This window comes from Uncinocarpus reesii, genomic scaffold (assembly GCF_000003515.1).
Source record: "Uncinocarpus reesii 1704 scaffold_4 genomic scaffold, whole genome shotgun sequence".
Lineage (NCBI taxonomy): Eukaryota > Fungi > Ascomycota > Eurotiomycetes > Onygenales > Onygenaceae > Uncinocarpus > Uncinocarpus reesii.
The window spans coordinates 1445096-1463526 of NW_003052497.1; the positions used below are offsets into that span (position 1 = coordinate 1445096).

At 49.5% G+C, this 18431-nt stretch overlaps 7 protein-coding genes across 7 annotated transcripts; 2 read left to right on the forward strand and 5 right to left on the reverse strand.

Moving 5' to 3' along the window:
* Positions 1–144: 144 nt before the first annotated feature.
* On the reverse strand, positions 145–1951 carry UREG_06611 (uncharacterized protein; the record flags this gene model as incomplete). Its single annotated transcript, XM_002583598.1, has 4 exons — positions 145–1146; positions 1212–1366; positions 1412–1855; positions 1909–1951. 4 exons carry the CDS (start codon positions 1949–1951, stop codon positions 145–147), a joined length of 1644 nt encoding a protein of 547 aa, XP_002583644.1.
* Positions 1952–2823: 872 nt separating this feature from the next.
* On the forward strand, positions 2824–5252 carry UREG_06612 (uncharacterized protein; the record flags this gene model as incomplete). The annotated part of the gene is made up of 5 exons (XM_002583599.1): positions 2824–3922; positions 4012–4241; positions 4308–4414; positions 4468–4763; positions 4828–5252. The coding sequence occupies 5 exons, from the start codon at positions 2824–2826 to the stop codon at positions 5250–5252; spliced, it is 2157 nt and encodes a 718-aa protein (XP_002583645.1).
* A 470-nt stretch (positions 5253–5722) lies between these two features.
* On the reverse strand, positions 5723–7313 carry UREG_06613 (uncharacterized protein; the record flags this gene model as incomplete). Its single annotated transcript, XM_002583600.1, has 2 exons — positions 5723–6952; positions 7098–7313. The coding sequence occupies 2 exons, from the start codon at positions 7311–7313 to the stop codon at positions 5723–5725; spliced, it is 1446 nt and encodes a 481-aa protein (XP_002583646.1).
* Positions 7314–8460: 1147 nt separating this feature from the next.
* UREG_06614 (uncharacterized protein) lies at positions 8461–9309 on the reverse strand (the record flags this gene model as incomplete). The annotated part of the gene is made up of 1 exon (XM_002583601.1): positions 8461–9309. One exon carries the CDS (start codon positions 9307–9309, stop codon positions 8461–8463), a length of 849 nt encoding a protein of 282 aa, XP_002583647.1.
* A 993-nt stretch (positions 9310–10302) lies between these two features.
* Positions 10303–10656, reverse strand: UREG_06615 (uncharacterized protein; the record flags this gene model as incomplete). Its single annotated transcript, XM_002583602.1, has 1 exon — positions 10303–10656. The coding sequence occupies one exon, from the start codon at positions 10654–10656 to the stop codon at positions 10303–10305; it is 354 nt and encodes a 117-aa protein (XP_002583648.1).
* A 1829-nt stretch (positions 10657–12485) lies between these two features.
* On the forward strand, positions 12486–14473 carry UREG_06616 (uncharacterized protein; the record flags this gene model as incomplete). The annotated part of the gene is made up of 3 exons (XM_002583603.1): positions 12486–12705; positions 12913–13427; positions 13475–14473. The coding sequence occupies 3 exons, from the start codon at positions 12486–12488 to the stop codon at positions 14471–14473; spliced, it is 1734 nt and encodes a 577-aa protein (XP_002583649.1).
* Positions 14474–14711: 238 nt separating this feature from the next.
* UREG_06617 (urease) lies at positions 14712–17857 on the reverse strand (the record flags this gene model as incomplete). The annotated part of the gene is made up of 8 exons (XM_002583604.1): positions 14712–14792; positions 14861–15040; positions 15123–15182; positions 15259–16935; positions 16990–17370; positions 17498–17524; positions 17607–17693; positions 17837–17857. The coding sequence occupies 8 exons, from the start codon at positions 17855–17857 to the stop codon at positions 14712–14714; spliced, it is 2514 nt and encodes an 837-aa protein (XP_002583650.1).
* Positions 17858–18431: the final 574 nt, after the last annotated feature.

Here is an 18431-nt window from a genome sequence, read left to right on the forward strand (position 1 = left end):
TAATTAAAATTATGCAATTGCGGTGATATTTTCGATAACTAGGTGTCGAACAATTAACCAGTAGCCTCGTATATATTATCCCCTTACTAGAAAGCTTTCTGAATGTTTGAATGATAACCTATCCTCAAAACCAACTTGGAGATATCACCGTTGAATGATCAATACCTCTCTCGGATACCGCTTTAACCTTGCAGTAAGCTCCTTCTCGCTGATTTCCAATTCTGTGCAGATTTCATCGAAGCAATGCATCCCGTCTAGGAATTTAGTCAGGATCTTATCTTCAATACCTGCGCCATCTTCGTCGCCATCCTCATCCTCATCCTCATCGCCAGAATGGTAAGCGGAGTGTGGATATGGTTCTACAGGACCGATCAAAGGTGCGCTTTTCCGGCGGCGGGAATGTGAGGAACTGATCGTTTCTATGCCGCTCGCAGTCGAGCCCAGGCGATTACGAGTGTATGAAGGTGAGCCAGGGAGGAAAGATATTTGCTGTGTGCCGTTGTTAGTGGTGCTGGTGACCGTGGTGGCTATTGTAGTTGCTGCTTGAGCCGGTTGTCCTGTTGCGAACGGGTATTTGTGAACACGGTATAAGAACCCTTTTATGACCCCAAAGGTAATGAAACGCCGGACATCAATGTTGGCCAGTTCTCTCATGTGTTCCAGGCACCATTGTTTGACACTTTGGCCATGCTTTAGACTGGCGTATAGCTCAACGATTCCAACGCCATCGACTATTTGAGCTTGATGATTTGAGCGGCCGTAAGTCCTTTTGTCATCCTTGCCCATCTTTGGCCAGATATCATCTTGCTCTATCGGGGTTTGCATCTCACGTCGGGGTATGTCACTTCGACTTCCCGCTTTGGAGCCAAAACGCCTAGACTCGTTTGTTTTAGGACGGGCGAGGGTTGGAGAAAAGCGAGTGTTCACGTAACGCGCGCATTCGCGCTGCATTTCCTCGTCTGAAGCAATGGTGTAGCCAAACTGTGCCGTTTGGGCGTATATTGCCGAGAAAGAAAATATATCAAGAAGAAAGACGCATCCATAATAGACAAGGTGACGGATTGCACGGCAGGTCAATGAATAGTCAGCATCTGCAAGGACGGATATGGCGCGGACACTGTTGATTCCATTGATAAAAGGTACTATCTATATCATGTAATAGTTAGTTCTCCATTAAGCTTTAGTGACCTTGAGCAGTAGGCATATCCTACCCTTTGCATGGTGAGATCCCAGTTTTCGTCCATAAACGCTTCATATCTAACTGTGAATAAAGGGACTTGCCACGATTTGACCGGGGGTGGAGAAGGGTATAAAGGAAAGAGCTTGACGTTTAGCGTATTTAACGCATCTGAAAACGCATAGTAAGCTACCTATCAATCAAGTAATCGAAGGGACATATAGAATAACGTACCAATTGGGATCATGCACTCGCAGTAATTGTTCAAGTCCTCCATCAACGTTTCGCACAAACTATGCACCTTCCCTTCTTCGCCCTGCGACTGGTCCGTTGATAAGAAACCCGACTGCTCTTCCAATTCGCACATCAGATCGGCCAACTTTTGAACCACACTCTTAAAGCTCCCCCACTCCTCCTCCTCGGCGAGCACGATGCAGAAATTAAAGATGAATTCGTTGCGATCATAGTTAGGCGACTTGATGCACACCGGCGACCCCAGGATGCGGTAGCCATTTGTGCAAACCTGGATGAGATTGCCGCAGAGCTCCTGTCTCGGAATTACGAAAAAGGATATATCAGAGAAATTGAAGAGCGGGGAACTCCCTGACGGAGCGGTGGGGGAGGGGACTATAGAGCCATCGGGGACTTGGTGAACAACTTTGCGCCCTGTAGCAACATCTACTGTCAGTATAGAGCATCTCGCCAAGGGAAGGGAGTGGGAATGTTCGTACCTGACTGTGTATCAAATTTACTGTAGAAAATGGCCTTGATCATGTTGAGGGAGTATTGCCGGCGTAGAGGAAGCGGGGAACACCGGCATTGTTTCTCACGAAAGGGCGGTGAAAGGCATCACCCAATGGCCATTGAACCACTGTCCTATTGGGGAGTGTTAATGGTGCATTTCGTCCCAAGTTCAATGAATGCTTGTAGCTTACTGTAGTTTACTCTTGGAGATTCAATTGATGGCTCGATAACGCGCTTCAGTTCTCCATTTTTTTGTAGATGCTGAATGGCCAGGAATTGGACGGATAAGGAGCTAAAATCAGCTCTCATTGGCTGAAACTGCATAAAAATGAGACTTAATCGACCAATTAGAGATTTACAATGCCGCATCCATGGTTGAGCTAAACCTAATTCGATGCTGCGTCAGCACGTGATTCTCCGATTTCAACTTCAGCTCAAAGATTCCGTCTCGTCTTCTTCACCCGATGCATGGCCGTCTGGTCGACATGATGCCGGAAGAAGGCAAGCAGGGCCGACTGGGCTTTTGAGATGTTCACGGGCAATGCCCTCAGTGTTTGTATTTATGTACAAATTACTTTGGCGCCCCTCATGAATTGCCGAGAACAAAGGCCGAGTCAGATCCGTCCCCATCCACGATCCATATCTTGATGGAAATCAAGCCTACGGGCCACTAGCTGAAGGGCTCGTGAACTCAAAAAGGCAAACTTACCTTGGCCACCGTGATCCCCGCGATATCTCCACAGGAAAGGCCAAGTCCCCGGCCTCCCAGTCCTCTGGGGTTTTCAGAATTTTGTCAATTTTCCCTTGGTGAACTGTGAGCACAAGGGGATATTCTTCAGTTCATTCTTCCGGAGGCTGGGGTGACAGGAGGATAAGGAGAAGCACAGAAACAATGTCCAATCATGGTTTTAACAGAAAGCGAGGGTCCGGAACTTAGCACTGCCTTAAATCCGACTGCAGTCCCAGCCCCTACGTCGCATCAATGCTCCATTTGCTTCAAGTCGTATAAGCGACGGGAGCATTTACAGAGGCATATCAGCTCACACTCCTCAGAACGACCTCATCGCTGCCCTGCCTGCGGCTGTGCGTTTCAACGGGCCGACGTTCTCAAACGTCATTGGCGCTCCTGCGATGGAAGAGGATCATCCAGGTCCGCTGTTCGTCGACGCGCTTGCGACCGCTGTGTCCGCCAGAAGAAAGCCTGTAGCAGTGCTCAGCCATGCCAGAATTGCGCCAAAAGGGGAATCCCCTGTCATTACTCCTCTGGCGTGAATGCTCCAAAACCGTCCAGTGACCCATCTTTGCAAGCAATCGACACGGATAATGACTCGCTGGTAGCTACAGATGCTTTTATTCCGACCACTGAAGTCACCCCTCCGCCCAACCTCGAAGCTACTCAGCTTGAAAACATGACTATGAACCTGTTCGGATCTTTTTTTGAGCCTGATCTCTTCGGCTATTCCAGTTCGACCTGGCAGGAATTCTTGCAGTTCACGTCGGATAACCAGGCGGTCCGGGATGTTGTCACCCCTAATGATGATGAGCACCATTCCTTTCGCTTTTTGGATAAATTTACAAGCAAAACTGGCTTTGTTCATTCTTTTGACTGCGGAACCCTTCGCCAGAGGCAAGAGATCATGTCGAACATCCAGTCCGGGCTTTTTGAACCCCAGCAACTGCTACTGACCAACTTCGAATCGACCAATACGTCAGAAGGTGTATCATCTGGCTGGCTCAATGATCCCCTTGCTTTGAAATCCCATCAAATCATACTGTCGATCAAGGAAGTGGTTACAATCAAGCCGCGCAATAGCTCAGTGGCGTTCTCTTGGTCTTCCACGCTGGAGCAAATGTGTTTACAATTCTTCGCTCCGACAAATCTTCGAAAGTACCTTGAATTATATTGGGCGATATGGTCACCCAACGTTAACTTTGTCCATCGACCAACTTTCGATCCCGTGTCATCAAAATCGATCCTTGTGGCTGCCATGGCTCTCATTGGTGAGTACCTCGAGCTGAACTTTTCATTCGCTGTCCGTGCTCAACATGGAATGTTGCTCACGAGAAACCAGGAGCCTGTGTCTCACCAGATCCAGTGGACAATGAAAACGCCAGGACCTGGCTCAACTGTGTTGAGGAGATGGTTTTTGCCGATGACGACGTTGACATCCCTCCCGTATTTCCATTCGACCCAGCGGTGAATCGACGAAAAATACAAGCGCTTCAGGCTTGTTATATGGTTTGTCTTTATCAAAACTGGGAGGGCACGGATATGACCAAGAAACGTATCCGCCGACATCGTTATAGTACGGTAGTCTCTGTGAGTTTCCTTGCTGATTTACGAACCGGGGACCAGTCCGTGTACTGTTTACTGATCCCTTAACAGATGGTTCGGGACATAGGCGTTATGACCGCAAGGCATAATAAGTACAGTTGTCAAGCGAAACACGAATTTCAATGGAATGATTTTGTGGCTAGGGAAGAATTAATTCGGTCAGTAACTGTTACTTTATGTTCTATTGTCCACTAATATCTTGCGGTTTCAGGACTTTCTTATGGATCTTTTTACTGGATACGGCATTCGTCATATTCAATAATCTCCCTCCAAGAATGGTCATTAAAGAAATGAAAAACCATGTTGCTGCTCCAGAAGCTTGTTTCCAAGCCGTGACAGCTGAAGAGTGCTTTGAACAAATTCAACTTTGGATGCCGGACACAAGCCCATTTTGGAAAGTTTCGTTTCGCTCTGCTTTTGAGACTCTCTGTCGAGGCGATCTTACTGTACATATGCGCCAAGTGCTGGCTGCGTTGGGGCCACTGAATCTATTCGCAATTGCCTCAGGTAAGCGCTGTTACAAACAGCTCATGTGTTGCCTAGCATCTGACGTTCTGACCTTGACAACCAGCGATTCATTATCTGATTTTCCATTACCAGAACTCTTTTGGTGGAAACGAACTATTACAGCGGATGCGGAACGCATTGGGCAACTGGAAAGATACTTGGCATCTCCAAGCTAGTGAATCTCCGGGCTCTTCACCTCACACCATCGTCGATAACAACCATACACGGCCAGAATACATGTGGAAGAGAGTTGGCTTTTTTCGCTACTCACCAGATTACTGGCTCCTAGCCAGTCTCAAAGTTGACCTTCTCGAAGCAGCGAACGCCTCCCATTCCACGCCCCAAGAATGGACAGATCAAACCGAAGGAGAACTCATTGGGGAGGACGACGATGGGCTCTCAGATCCGATTTTGAATAAGTACGATGAAACCAGCATGGGTCAGGTGAATGAACTTATATCAGACTTTCAAAAAGTGCAGATCCGTTAAGGATCTTTTTGACACTAGAAGAGCAATCCCTCCGTAGGAGGGAATTTCTGTCGATACTTATCGCTGCTGGATGTTATATATACCCTTATTTTGGCGCTGGTGGTTTGCTTTGCTTTCATGTCAGTTTTAGGCGTGACACGAATCCCACGCCGTTTCATCAGTTTAGGGACTGGTAGCTCTTTTTGGCCATTATTGGACCTCGTATGAACCGTGTTCTCCGCGGTCAATCTTTTCAATCGTGAAAATCGTGCCTCGGGTGGGCCAAAGTTTTCGGAATGGCGAAAATGGAGCAAAGCAAATTCAACATGTTCTTACATGACTGTGAGGCGTCTTTTAAGCATATATGTCATGAGTTCATAGATCCCTAATATACAGGCATCAATCCAATGCCGTGGATTACACTACATCATCACCGGGACAAACCTTCCCAAGCGGCAGTGTATCGAAGGGGGGGAATACAAAAAGCAAAATCATGAATCAATAGGATGCAAAAGCCACTGTTTCGTCTCCGGATCCAAGCACGTTTTCTCCGCCGCCTTCCACTCCCGAGTCACGATGTCCGCCCGCTCTTTCGATCTCGGCGTGATCTTGGCCGGAAACTCCTCCGGCATGCACACGAAGCCCTGCGTCAGCCGGTCGGGATCCGGCATGATCGGCCGTCCCTGCGCGTCAGGAGCCGGCGCGATGTCAAACGCCCACAGGATGCGAGACATGCCGAGGAAAAGACTGCGCTCGGCGACGTGGATGCCAGGGCAGATGCGGCGACCGGCACCGAATGTGAATTGATCGCGCTTCGTGCCGTCGGGATTCGCTGCGGATTCTCCGAGGCTTTGGCGGTCATTGATGTAGCGGTCCGGATCGAAGACGCGCGGGTTGGGATGGCGTTTTTCGTCGTGGTGGATGGCCCAGACGTTGTTCATGACGCCGGCGCCCTTGGGGATCAGGTAGCCCATGTAGTGATCGTCTTGGGTGACGGCGTGGGGGACTGCGCCGAGGATGGTGGTGGGCATCCAGCGGAGCGTTTCTTTCATGATTGCCCGGATGTATTGGAGGCTCTCTTGGTCGTTCATGTCGGGTAAGCGGTCAGGGCCCACAGCTTTGTCGATTTCCTGCTGTGCCCGGCGCTGGATATCGGGGTACAATAGCATAGCTTGGACAAATGCATATAGGGTACTGGAGGTGGTGTCGGAGCCGGCTTCTAGCAATGTCCCAGAGATGTATGCAGCTTGAGCATCGTCGAAACCGTCATACTTTTGGGCCTCGGCCATGCCGACGCAGAAGCAGGGTTTGATGGTGCCCTTTCGAATGTCTTCCTTTGCTTTAAGCCAGTGGCCCAGGTAAAGAGCCCTTTCGTGCTTGTGCAGTTCCTTGGCGAGTTTGTGCACTGGGAGAAGGAAGTCCGGTAGCTTCCTGAGCCACGGGAAAAAGTCAATCAAGGCAGCAGCGCCGGCTTGGTTGAGCTCTGCAAATTCAGAAAAGCCATCGAATAGCTGTTTCATTTTCTGGTCCTCGTAGGTTGGGGTACGCCAGCCGAAGACCATCGTGGTGGTCAGTGCATTTGAATACCGACGGATATGATACAGGAACCGGTCCGGCTCTGTCAGGAATTCGTAAAGCATTTGCTTGTTTTCAAGCACCTGGTACACCACATAGCTTTTGGAGGTGGTCACATTCAGGAGCCCATGGACCATCTTGCGGAACTGTAAAACAAACGGTGGTCAGACAGACGGTTCATAAGCTGGCAAGATCAATATTCATACCCCGCGCCATCTCGGTCCATATTCCTAATATCGTGGTTAACAAATTGTTCAGAGTGATATAAAGCGCAGAGAATGAACAACATACCATCATCAGCAGTCTCAAACCGCCGCTGCACACTCTCTGTCCGATGTACATCTCCTGTCTGTCCGAGTAGATCCCGCTCTTCTTATCCAGAAGTGCTTTAACCGCCTCGTCACTCGACAGCACAATCATGCACTGAGTACCCAGCATCAAGCTGTAGATCGGGCCGTATTCCTTGGCCCATTTGGCAAACTGTAGATGAGCATCACGTTTGGGCATCTGTTCACCAAAACGAATTCTTAGAAAATCTTTTGCAGATTCTGGAGAGCAGGGCTGCATACCTGAAGCATATTCCCAAACAGAGGCACCGTTGGAGGGCCCGGGGGGTAATTCTTCGGGCGACGACCAATCGACAACAGACGGGCTACAACGATCGTAGCGGCCGTGAGGCCCAACAGAACAGAAAGCCGCAGCATCCTCGTCCAATTCCAAAGCGAACAAAAGACCTCAAGTCAAAGAAGAAAAGAAAGGAAACAATCCAATGGAACAGAAGCGAGGGGCCAAGCAGCCCATAAGAAGGCTTTTTGAATTGCGAGCGGCCCGGGGATCCCCTCTTCCTCCTGCAGCGAAGTCGAATCGCTCGTGTTTGAAACCCCATCTGGGTTCCGACCGCATCTCTACGCTGCTTGCCGTTGCCAATTTTTTTCTGCGTAATCCGGGGTTCTCACAGCCTTTGCTGAAGCTCGTTGTGGACCGGGCCCTGTCGGAGCTGGAGTGGGAGTGGCGGGCGGATGCGGAGGTGGGATGGCGAACCGGCGGAGGAACTATGGGCGCGACGATCGGGCTGGCGGAGACGATGTGCTTATTCGCTCGATTGATGGTTTGCTGGACTGGTGAACCATGGGCATGGTGGAAAGGCTGTGAGGTTTAGTTTCAAGGCACACGAGCAGTTGGCTTTCGGCAGCATGAGTTTCCCCTTGACCCGTCGTAGAAGATTTATCCGGAGAAACGGGCGTCAGTTGTCAAGGGGTGTAGTCGGACTACTTGCATCTATTGCTGTGACATAGAAAAACGAGGGCCAAAGTAAGTATTTTCTCTGTATTCTCGCCATTATCGTGCCTGAAGCAGGATCTGGACAAAACAATAAGAATCACAACGAAGAGTCTATCTGCATAAATCAGAAAAAGTAAGAAATTGGGTAGAAAAACCAGAAAATTTGTATATCGGACATCACCGCCGCCTTTGCCAACACCCGCTTTTCATTCCAGGAGAAAGAAATCTGAACGCCATAAACCGCCAGTAGCGCCACGCCAACGCTATGCAAAAGAAGTATCCAGTTGTTCTTTGCAACAGCGGGGGTCTTAAAAGATAACCAGTCTGATATAATAGTATTGAACAATCCAAAGAAGGAAGTGCCAAAAGCGAATCATCTCGAATTCGGTTGAGGACCGGCCGATGGGTCTGGAATGTGAAGCCCGGGAGTAAGCGCCGTGCTGGGTGCGCGCTGCATGACTTGACGGGTAGCGACATTATTCGCGTATATTGCACTGGGAGATGGGATCGCCCTGGAAAAATCGCCGGAGCCGTCCCTGATTGTATGGAGGATGTCTTCATAGTTGCCACGCTCGATGGCGTCCTTGAGCCACTGTTCCCAAACATCATCAAGGGATACGTTCGCTCCCCGCTCCCGTGCTGCTGTGGCTTCGAGAAGATGCTGGTTCAGCGCAAATCCAACGCTCTCCTCCAGCTCGTCCTCGCTACTTTCTTCCCCTGCTGTAGTGTCGCTCGAGGCTGTATCAGGCCCGTGAGGCTCTACATCGCTCGGCGCCAACTGCGAGTCTGAATCGATGTCGCTCCCGTACCAAGTAACCGACGCTGGTACGTGCACACCCTGGACAAGGATACCATCCACCGTGGTGTCCCGCACATGCACTCTTGCCTCTCGCTCATATCGATCACGAGCAAATTTTGTTCCTTCCCAGCGACAAAGTACTGCAATCTCCTCTGCCGTCAGCCGTAATTCGTCAAAGGCTTTAAATAACTTCCGATGGTGGTGAAACCGGCTCAATCTCATACGGTGCGGCGGAAATGAATAGTCTAGACCGGGATACTGCGCCTCAATGCAATCTGAAGACCCATAGAACGTTGCTATTTCGACACGGACTTCGGGGACAAGATTTCTCATTATGTGAGAGGCGAAGTTTGTAGGATCATTTGAACGGGGTTTAGGGAAGAGGACATTGTAAACGAGCTGTGAAACCGCCGGTTTACGCATCGCGATTGCCGCTGCTGGCGCCTGCGGGTTTCCAGGAAGGGAAAACCAATGAAGGAATCAATCGGTGATATCGTGAAGCGAGCGATAGTTTGGGTACGTGTTCACAACGGCGGGGACAGGCGATTTATGGAAGGAGGATGTCTCTAGTTGACCGTCTCAACCAGAGTACAGGGCGGTTGGTGTAGCGACTTGACAATCTCGAGGAGGCTGGATTGCAAAGGAAACAACAGATCTTGCGCTAGTTCTGTAGATTCAGTGCGAATAAAGTGAGATCTTGTCCTTTGGGCGGTGGAGGGGAGCGAAGGGTGCGTTGTTCAGCGAAGATTTGCAGAAGCCAGCGGAGGTGAAGCGTGCTCGGGCCACGGAGACTTTTGCCTCAGGATTGGAGTCTGTAGGCAGCAGTTCTCGGGAGGATTCGTTTCTTTGAGTGAATGTAGTTGATTAGTGAAGCGACTGAGATGTCGGCGAGGATGTGTTTCCGCCGGTCTCCCCCTTAATAACTCAAAGCGGAAGAGACGTGAAACAAAGAGGCCTGGGCTTTTTTATTTTTTCAATTTTGTTTTAATTCATTCTTCTTCCTTTTTTTTTGTCGACCCGGGAAGAGAGCAGAGAGGAAGCAAAAGAATTCGAGAAAAGGCGGGCGTTTAAACCAACAACTGACGGATGACGGGGCAATGCAGGCGCCTTTCGCTCACGAGGCAAAAAGGCGTCTCACGGATCATCAAAGTCAGCTGCAACAGCCGTGCATCATCTTCAGCAGCCAGAATGTATTGAAGACCAAGCCATCGACGTCGTTGAAGCTCGAGAGAGTCGCAGAGTCGGTTTCTTATCCGTCTTTAACCCCAAGGTGCATCTGCTATTTTCAACCTCACAGCCCCGCGCAAATAGCCCATGCCGTAACAGTCTACAAGGGCAATGTCCTAATATAGCTGGCCGGCTGCGTTAATGCAGTCTGCACGGAAGGTTACCCGTTTCGAGAGTACCATCGTGGCTTCATTCTACTTGCAGGCTTCCCACAGATGCTGGTCGAATATGAGAAGCGAACGTGGTGGTTTCCTGGAGACACAGGGGCCCGCGCCCCAGGAAAAACGTTTTGGTCAGCCGAAGGGAAGGGCCAGCGTCGGTTCTAGGCGATGATCGCGAGACGGCGAGAAGCCAGCCACGGCCTGGGATTGATTGCCTCAGCCAGGCTCTTCGTTGAAGCCAGTGGGGGCGACAGGGAGCACTGCAATCAATAGGAACAGTCGTAACCAAGTCAAAGTAACCGTGGGCCCGCGAGTCTTTGCTGTTACGGCTTGTTGAATCTGCAGCCCCGGATCCGATTCCATCCGCCGATTGATCCTTCATTATGGTTGCCGTCCAGCTGCCTGCTCACGGAAGAGATGGTATTAGCCGATGTTCAACAAGATAAAGGCTCCCAGTTTCGTCAGTGGCTTGGGTCTCAGTGAAATTCCCATCTCAAGGCTCAGCCTGGTGTTTGTCAAGACTTTTCCTTGGTTGATTCTTTCGCAAACAACAAGGCTTCAAATTCCTGGATGTTGTCAATGCAACAAGCTGTCGGGCACTCACGTCCCAATCCTCAAAGATTTCCCGGCTCTTTAAGGACTTGCTTGACGACGTGATAACTATCATGTGATTCCCCAGGTTGGAAGACTAGGAGAGCTCACAATCTATACTCCATGCCGTATTTCAGTTTTCAACCGTACAAAAGGAGAAGAGTTAATCTCCCCTATTGGGTTGGTCAATTACTAACAAAGGCTTCCAAAGTGGGCGTTTTATATGCTACAGGCTCTGATGTGCGTCCTCAGTCTAGAAATACGGCAATGGTTGACAAATTTGAGACTAGGTCTATGCATAGAAGCGCAGTTGTCACAAGGTGTTGAGGCCATTGTCGGCTGGCTAGAGATGTATAAAAAGACAAATAACTAGTAATGAACACTGGGCAAGATCTCACCTTAATTCACTATAACTAGTGAACTAGTTATTGGCCCGTTGTGCTGATGGGAAAGGTCGCCTGCAAGATCACTAGAGATATCATGGAACTGGCAAACCATTGTGTAGCTAGTATCTATAAAGCACCACAAAGAGTCACCACTTGATTGTAAAAGACAGCTGAAGCAATATGACTCTATTCTCTCTTCCTTCATGGCCGATCGACCAACAAGGAAACTGGGATCAAACATGTCAAACAACAGCCTTGGCAAGCCACAGGGAGTGGTAGCTGGTCCTCAGCCCCAACAGGCTCCTTTGAAGAGAATCAAGTGAGAGAGCAAGAGATGCGAAAGGAGGCTGATGTCAGGGTGACTGTCCAGAAAATGCTGGACATTTCTAGGTGCATTGAGAGCTGCGGTTGCCGCTGTTGAAAGCGCAACAGTAAGTTATAACTAATACTTGACTCTCCCTTATCCGAACAGCAGGGTTGCTTGAGGGCGTCCGCAGACCACAGAAGTGACGGAATCTAGGCAATGAAAGCAAACTACTTGTGGACATAATGTCGACATTCAATGGTATTATCGAAGGTCCGTTGATCATTCGCTATCGAGTGTGAATTCAACCCACTGACTACCCTAGAATTTCCTCTGATCCGAAGTAACTATGGCCCCAACATCCTGAGATGCTAGACAGGTAAAGGCGTTGACCATGCTTCGATAGTCGATTATTTTCGAAAGAACCCCGACAAGCCCCCGCCTCGGGCCTGTTTTCTGAGCCATGTGCATAGTGACCATCTCCAGGGGCTGGAATCCCTCAGATCACCCTTCGTTTACTGCTCTGCAGCTACAAGGGAGGCAAGTAGACCAGGCAATCTGGCGATGTTTAGAGCCATCAACTGAACCTTTGCAGATCCTCCTACGCATTGAAAAGTATCCCCATCGAATGAATTTTGCCAAAGGGATACTCGAGTCGAGGAAGCAGGAATATAAACACCTGGCCAAACTACTGGTACAATCGCCATTCGTTGAAGTGGTAAGCTGTTGGCTTACACCATGTGAATTAGAGACCGATTCCACTCCAAGTCCCTACTGAAATTGAATTGACACCCGGAAATATTATTCGTGTCACTCTATTCAATGCAAACCATTGCCCCGGTGCTGTTATGTTTTTGATCGAAGGACCTGACAAGGCGATTCTCTACACCGGCGATGTCAGAGGTATGGTTTATTTCTACACCCCACGCTATGAACGTGAGCAGCGGCTTATCGAATTTAGCGGAGCCTTGGTGGGTTCAAAGCCTGATCAGAAATCCCGTCCTTATTCCCTATACACTGGGAAACCGGCGTCTCAACAGGATATACCTTGACACAACCTTTGCTACCAAATCAGATATCTACGCGACTTTCCCTTCCAAAGCAGAGGGAATTCGAGAGCTCTTACAAAAGGTCAAAGCCTACCCTGAAGGTACTATATTTTACCTTCGAAATTGGACATTTGGCTATGAAGATGTTTGGATAGCTCTATCTGCCGCACTCAACACGAAGGTACCTCAATGAATATGCCAGCACTTCATGCTACTGCCATTAACGCACCAATAGATACACGTTGACCAATATCAATTGGCGCTTTATCGATCGCTTTCGCTAAGAGCTAACCATGAATTTGGAGTAGACGAGGCTCCGTATCTCTGTGGCTTCACTTTGGGCAATTCCAGAGTGTCTGGCTGTCTCACGGACCAAACAAATACGCCCTCGGTAAAAGTCCATAGCTGCGAGCCCGGAGTTGTGTGTTCAACGATAGAGTCAGGGCCTTCGGTCTATATAACTCCAATAATTACCCGTACCAAAGAAGGTTGCGATGTGCTGGAATTGGGAGCGGGCGGTGGAATGGGTGATCTCAGACAGAGCCACGACCTTCAACTTCCTGATAAATTTGCCGTGGAACGTTTTGCTGACTTGTGCTCCGAGTACATCGAGGATCCGTCAACAAGGAAAGCTATTATAGACGCAGTCTCGAAGGCATATGAAACTCAGTCAAAGTCGTTATCGCTGGACTCCTACGGTTTTAAGGAGCAGGACGAGATGACACTGAAAAGCCTAGTGGCGATGTTGAGTCAAGGATCAAAAAGCGATATTCTTCCAACGCTCACCCCAAATAAAATCAGCAGTTTACCAAATACTATTGTAGTATTACCATTCCCGAAAGTTGATATTGGATACTAACAACATGATAGAGATTCCCTTACTCCCGCCATTCCTCCTATGAAGAACTCTGTGGCTTGGTTGAAGCTTTCCGGCCGGCTGACGTGTATCCCTGCACGGTCGACGCAGATACCTGGACTGAAACAGTCTCCATGGAAAATCTATTTGGCCATTTATGTTCAGGCGCCGTATTCTCCCATGATAACGAGATGAAGAGTATGATCGAGCAAGATGACTTTCGCCCGCGAAAGAGACCACGCCTTGACAGCAATGCATCCTCGACTGCTGGATCAACGCAAAGATCTAACATCGAAACCGGTACCTCTCAGGAGCTAGTCGTACCGGAGAGAATCGAATACCCTGTTATCCACATAAGTTCAGATTCAGAGCAGCAGCAATCCCAGCAAGAGAACGAGCGGCCCCTTGGGACCAGACAGATTACAACCGTTGATACGGAACTGTCCTTTTCTTTCCCGTCGCAAGTTACAAGCAATCTTTCGAATTCCCAACCAGACGAATCTTCATCGTCACCGGACATCAAGATCCAAGCCATAAAACAAGCTTTGAAAGCCAAGGCTCTCAACAACGAACTTGATTTCTACTTTGAATCCTCATTCGCAGACTCGCAGTCCCAACCACGCTCCTCATCGCAGCTTGATAATCTCAACACACAACCGTCTGTCAGCTCAATCGCGGAAAGGGGTGATAGTCAATCCGCGCTAGATATTGACGCCAATATTCAACTCGAAGCCGAACTCGAAAACGCAGAATATGAATACGCATCGAGCAGCCCCCTATCTCTCTCGCCGTCCGCGTTTGGATCTCAAGAATCTATCCAAATCCCCTTGGATGATGATGACGACGATGTAACGCTTAGCCCGCAAAGATGTGAGGGTCGGGTAGTGTCTGCGTTGAAAAGGACTCATTCGAGGATGGCGGCGTATCGTGCGGCCAAGGATGACACATGGGCGCTTTTCCACTCGCTCGTGTCGGCAGGTAATAACCATACCGTGGAGGATGAGGAGCTTTAAACAATATTTGCTTATATTTTCTGTTTCTTCGCTGGAGCGGGCGTCATCAAGGGCGATAAATTGGAGGTTCTCGTGTTAGTTTAGTGCCATATAATCGGTGGTTCTATCTATCCATATTTCGGAGGTATTGAGGACGAGCGTTTGGTTTAAGACGATTATGTGCTATTCTAAAAGAAAATAACCCTATTGATTATAGATCACGATAGTGTAAATGTCTCCCCCGTTTCGTTCCACCCTCTTAATACACATAACACTCCTGCGTCAACGGCAATTCCGACACTGGATCAGCCGTGCACACTTCCCCATCCGCCTCAACGACCTATACAGCCGTCTCGTCAGCCTATTTCGCAAATAAAGATTCTGAGACAATGCGGTTCAGTAACTTACATAACTCTCCGGGTCGACCCTCATTTTAGGCATCGTGTCATTGTATTTCATATCGCGTTTACTAACATTTCGACAGTTCTTCACTGATTCGATGCGCTTTTGCAGATTATAGCTGCTGATGATGCCGAGCTTGATGGATGCTTCGGATACGAACATGATCGAGGCTTGAGGGGTAAGGCTCTTTGGGGCGTGAAAAAAAAAGGGTTTCAGGGGTTAGTTCAATGGTGTGGTTGAACAAGATGGTAATAGTTCTAAGACTTACAGCGTAACTTGGCCTCATAATAATGGGCTCGATGGTCGGGATGGAGCCGTTAGGGTCACCCTGGAGCCCAATATGTTAGTATGAATAACTATCACCAGAGATTCGGTCAACTTCTGGAAAAAGAAAAGTAGCATACCATATGAGACGCAGCAACCATTCCTGATTTCAATATCATACTCGGCTTCGTTCCAAAATTCGCAAACTTCCACAGAACCAGATCAGCGGTCTTCCCAACTTCCACGCTCCCGATGGTATGGGCCATTCCCTGCGCAATAGCAGGATTGATGGTGTACTTGCTAATATAGCGCTTGACTCTGAAATTATCAGCGCCTGTACCTTCGTCTTCCTTGAGAGGCCCACGCTGCAGTTTGTTCTTATGGGCCGTGGTCCATGTTCGAGTAACCACCTCTCCACAGCGGCCCATGGCTTGCGAGTCCGACGAGAGCATGCTGATCGCTCCCATGTCGTGGAGCACATCTTCGGCAGCGATAGTCTCGGATCGAATGCGGCTTTCTGCGAAGGCGACATCTTCCGGTATGTCTTTGGACAGATGATGACAGACCATGACCATGTCAAGATGTTCGTCGAGAGTATTGGTTGTGAATGGCCGCGTGGGGTTTGTGCTACTAGGAAGAACGTTTGGATGCTCGACCACGGATATAATATCTGGAGCGTGACCTCCTCCGGCACCTTCAGTGTGATATGTGTGGAGGACTCGGCCATTGATGGCCTTGATGGTTTGTTCAACAAAGCCAGATTCATTCAATGTGTCGGTATGGATTAGGCACTGAATATCGTACTCGTCGCAAACCTTGAGACAGGTATCAATAGCAGCTGGCGTTGCACCCCAATCCTCGTGCACTTTCAGTCCGGCAGCCCCCGCACGGCATTGGTCTCGTAGGGATGGGAGGCCGCTATCATTACCCTTTCCGGTCAAGGCGATGTTCATGGGTAAACGGTCACAGGCTTGCATCATCCTCTTGAAATGATTGGGAGCCGGCGTACATGTGGTTGCGTTAGAACCCTCAGTAGGACCAGTGCCACCACCAAGCATTGTGGTAACGCCAGAGGCGAGGGCTTCCTCCACCTGCTGCGGGCATATAAAGTGTACATGCGTGTCAATTCCTCCCGCAGTCACGATCTTTGCTTCCCCCGAGATAACATCGGTGGTAGAGCCGATTATCATGTTCGGAGTCACGCCGTCCATCACGTCCGGATTTCCCGCTTGGCCGACTCCACATATAAGCCCGTCCTTTATGCCGATATCAGCCTTGTAAATACCAGTCCAGTCGATGACCAGTGCGTTGGTCACGACAGCGTCCAAGGTATCTGCAGAGTGCCTTCCTGTAGCTTGTCCCATGCCATCTCGGATAGATTTACCTCCACCAAAGGAGCTTTCATCACCATAGCGAGTCAGATCTTTCTCGACTTTCACCCATAAATTCGTCGATCCAAGTCTGACCAAATCTCCTGTGGTCGGGCCAAACATGCGAGCATATGCCTCGCGCGTCATCGAGCAAGGTTCGATTAACTGCGGGCCTGCTTTCGGCTCTGGGGTATACGCAAATCCAGCCTTTTGGAGTTTCATCAGGATCTCGTCAACTCGCCGGTAATCCAGCAGTCCAGATGCCATAGCATTGCCTCCCCGAATGAACCGAATGCCGCCGATTTCAACGAGAGGAACTGACTTGGTGGCGCCGGGTTCAAAGCGGATGGACGTCCCAGCTGGAATATCGAGCCGATAACCATAAGCTTTTGCACGATCGAAATCCAGTTGCGGGTTTACCTCTATAAAATGATAGTGCGAGCCGACCTAGCCGAGCCTTAATAGTTGTGTGCAAGCATGGAAGTTTGTATATGTACGAACCTGAACTGGCCGATCTCCTCGACTTGTCACTTTGAGCATGATTCTATTTCTCCCGGCGTTCAGCTCGATCTTCTTATTGGTTTTGACTGGTATTAACGCGCCGGGCATCTTCTCCGGCTGATAATCATCCGGATTGGGATCCGGAAAAGCATCCATTGGCGGCACAGGCAGGAAACTGCCGTAGAGAGCTTTCTCTAGATTTCCATCGTCTGAGCTGACAGGATTCACGACAGTGACGAGGTTCGTTCCGGTTGGAAAAGTGCCTTCAACCTGGATCTGGCTCAGTGTGGCCACGACGCCTGGAAGGACATGGCGACGCCCAAGCATCTCCTTGCCAATTGACATGAGATCTGCCACGGAGTGATTTCCATCGCGAATAAGCTGTTCAACCGCATGTTAGCAAGAGTGATCACATCAACCCGCTTTCGCAGGCTCAAACCCCAAAGTCGCAGCAGGCCTAATGTTCCAAGCCTTTTCCAAGCGTCTTGGGAGCGGCATTCCCACGCACCTCTTGGAGATTGGACGCGATCAGGGCCTACAGATCCATGTCAGCCATGAGGGATTCCGGGAAACTCGAATTCAAGAACCAACTAGCGATCAAACTAGTTACCACTCACCGTCGCCTCTGCATGGTTCAAGCGCACGCCGCGAGCCAATCTGCGCTGAGCCAAGAAGCCCAGGTTGGAGATGGTGAGCTTATCGATCTGGTCGAGGAATTAGCCATTGCACTTGGGAGAATGCAAGCGAAACGAGATGCCCGCTTTTGTAGGGGAGATGACCGATCGTTTCAATGGGAGATTCCGTTTCAAAAGAGAATTGAGCCACGTAGGGCTGGCGAATGGCCTACCTCTCGAGGGATGAGCTGCATTGCTAGTTGCAAAAGGCCACCTTGGCGTGTCTTGTCACCGGTCGATCAAGATCCAAGGATTACTACGGGAGACGGCCGTCAATTGAGAGGACGGAATATATCAAAAGAAAAAGGATATGGTTGATCTACACAGCGGCCGGACAACTGGACGAAGAAGGGAAAAGAAAGGGCAAAAAGAACATTTGGAGAGCAAGATTATAAGAATAGCCGGAAGGGCACCCAACTTTATATAAAAAAGCTGGCGACAAACTAAGCGACCGGAGGGGAAATGTTGCAATCAAGCTTTGTGCCTTGAATTATCATTGATTCCGTCAACCACAGGCATCCAGCAGCAGGGGGGCTTCTCAGAAGGAAGAGGTCCTGATTGCCCTCGATGAGTGTGCAATCCAACGGGTCAAGCACCAGGATACTCCGGCACTTCGATGAACGCCATCCGGTCTCTTTATCCATGGGAGGATGGTTGCCGACAGCCCAGGCCCACGACGGCTAAGCCCGTTAGTTTTGCTGATGGCCGGCCCACCCGGGGCCTCCGACGGCTACAGTGGGACATCAGCTCAGAGATAATACTTCTAAA